The 2500-nt window shown below is 46.3% G+C and overlaps 1 protein-coding gene across 1 annotated transcript in view; it reads left to right on the top strand.

The window, feature by feature from the left end:
• LOC113637998 (microphthalmia-associated transcription factor-like) overlaps positions 1–2500 on the top strand; it is an 11402-nt gene that overhangs the window by 3184 nt on the left and 5718 nt on the right. Inside the window, exons 2-4 of the mRNA XM_047820994.1 lie at positions 377–552; positions 1156–1238; positions 1624–1818. Of these exons, the coding sequence (XP_047676950.1) occupies positions 377–552; positions 1156–1238; positions 1624–1818 (454 nt within the window). The remainder of the gene's footprint in view (positions 1–376; positions 553–1155; positions 1239–1623; positions 1819–2500) is intronic.

Raw genomic sequence — 2500 nt, 5'->3', positions numbered from 1 at the left:
TGGTGTTTGTGTGGTGTTTGTGTGTCTGAGTGCACATGCCCGAGTTCATGAGTGTTTGGTTACCACTACTCTCTTTTTTCTGTAGCTGTACCAGTCTGTCTCTCTCTCTCTCTCTCTCTCTCTCTCTCTCTCTCTCTCTCTCTCTCTCTCTCTCTCTGCAGTACACATCAGTCAGATCAGCGGTGTTCATCTCTCTCTCTCTCTCTCTCTCTCTCTCTCTCTCTCTCTCTGCAGTACACATCAGTCAGATCAGCGGTGTTCATCTCTCTCTCTCTCTCTCTCTCTCTCTCTCTCTCTCTCTCTGCAGTACGCATCAGTCAGATCAGCAGTGTTCATCTCTCTCTCTCTCTCTCTCTCTCTCTCTCTCTCTCTGCAGTACGCATCAGTCAGATCAGCAGTGTTCATCTCTCTCCTCTCTCTCTTTGTCCCGTGTCCTTCTGCGGCAACAGTTGATGCGTGAGCAGCTTCATGATCAGGAGCGAAGGGAGAACCAGTTTAGATGCCACACCTCCCCATATGAGCCGCCCACTCCAACACAAAGCTCAATTCAATTCAATTCAAGTTTATTTGTATAGCGCTTTTTACAATAGACATCGTCACAAAGCAGCTTTACAGAACATAAACACAGAGCAGAAGGTAAACATAATTAATGATAAAGGAAATAACGAATAATAAAAGAAATAAGAATTAACAGAATAAAAATTCTAGATTATTATTAGATGTATATAGTTCACAGTGTGTATGTATTTATTCCCCTATGAGCAAGTCTGAGGTGACTCAGGCAGCAGTGGCAAGGAAAAACTGCCTTAAATTGGTAAAGGAAGAAACCTTGAGAGGAACCGGACTCAAGGGGGAACCCATCCTCATATGGGTGACACTGGGGGTGTGATTGTAATATACAGTCAGTTAAATGTTGTATTGGTGTGAGGTTCAAGGACGTCTGATCTCCTGAGTACCACAGAGTCTAACTGGAGATGTCTCAGGATTCTTAGAGTCGGCCTCGGCTCAGTGGACGTCCAAAGGCTTCGTCCCACAGAGGACGATGGGAGCTGGTACAGTGTCTGGATGCCTCGGGATGGGTACAAAGAGAGAAGCAATGGAAAGGGATTAACATATCTGCTGTTCATAAAAATGTGCTGGTCTGATGTACCCTAAACCCCACCCAGACTTCTGCCATTAATGTCAGCACCCACGTGGCCCCGCCCACCACCTCACTTGTGCCCCCTGAAGTGCTGAGGGTAGGTTGCTCATGATATGAATTTAAACACTATTTTAAAAACATTTATACATACCTAGGTCATTTCCCTGCAGCCACGTGGCCACACATCCACAATTCTTTGTAATTCAGTCAATTAAATTCAGCTTTGCAGAAAACTTCATGTAGATTTAGATCCTAAATGAACAGGTCAGAGGTGACAAACTACCTGAGATATAAGCAGGAAACCCCCAGGGGGAACAAGTGAGGTTGGACAGAGTGATTCTAAGTGTAGAGGTGTAGAAGAGTTCACTGTTCACTTCAGTTTAACAATCAGCAGTAATCTGTGTGAGTGTCTCTCCATCTGTCTCTCCGTCTCTCTCATCCATTCTCTCCATCTGTCTCTCCGGCTCTCCATCTGTCTGCAGGTGAAGACTCATTTAGAAAACCCCACTAAGTATCACCTACAGCAGGCTCAGAGACAGCAGGTGAAAGCGTACCTGTCGACCACACTCGACCCATTTCCCAGCATGCCGTGTGCCACATCTGAACCTGGGGGAATAAACAGCAGCCCCAACAGTCCCATGGCATTACTCACCCTCAGCTCCACCTGTAAGAGAGAGGTACACACACTGTGTTATCCTGCTTCCTTACTTCACACACTTGAGGACCATCCTGTTGCCTAATCAGCTGAGTCAAGTACGTTAAATATGTTAATAAAAGGGTTAAATATTCCGTTACTCAACACGATAACGTCACCATGTTCAGTATAATTCCTAACACCAGTAACCTATTAAGCAGCTCTGACCCTGTACTGAGTGTAAGTGTTGAGCTCCACACACCAACACACACAGTGGGATTCAATTATGAATCTTTTCCTTTTTGTAGAGTTTAATAAACCAAACCAAAAAAGCCTGAGCACTGACATACTGAGCACTGACGTACCGAGCACTGACGTACTGAACACTGACGTACTGAACACTGACGTACCGAGCACTGACGTACTGAACACTGACGTACTGAACACTGACGTACTGAGCACTGCCGTACTGAACACTGACGTACTGAACACTGACGTACTGAACACTGACGTACCGAACACTGACGTACCGAACACTGACGTACCGAGCACTGACGTACCGAACACTGACGTACCGAACACTGACGTACCGAACACTGACGTACCGAGCACTGACGTACCGAACACTGACGTACCGAACACTGACGTACCGAACACTGACGTACCGAGCACTGACGTACCGAGCACTGACGTACCGAGCACTGACGTACCGAACACTGACGTAC

Source organism: Tachysurus fulvidraco, chromosome 11 (genome assembly GCF_022655615.1).
Source record: "Tachysurus fulvidraco isolate hzauxx_2018 chromosome 11, HZAU_PFXX_2.0, whole genome shotgun sequence".
Classification (NCBI taxonomy): Eukaryota; Metazoa; Chordata; class Actinopteri; order Siluriformes; family Bagridae; genus Tachysurus; species Tachysurus fulvidraco.
The sequence above is the reverse complement of the archived record's forward strand: the minus strand, read 5'-3'. Positions and strand labels throughout refer to the sequence as shown.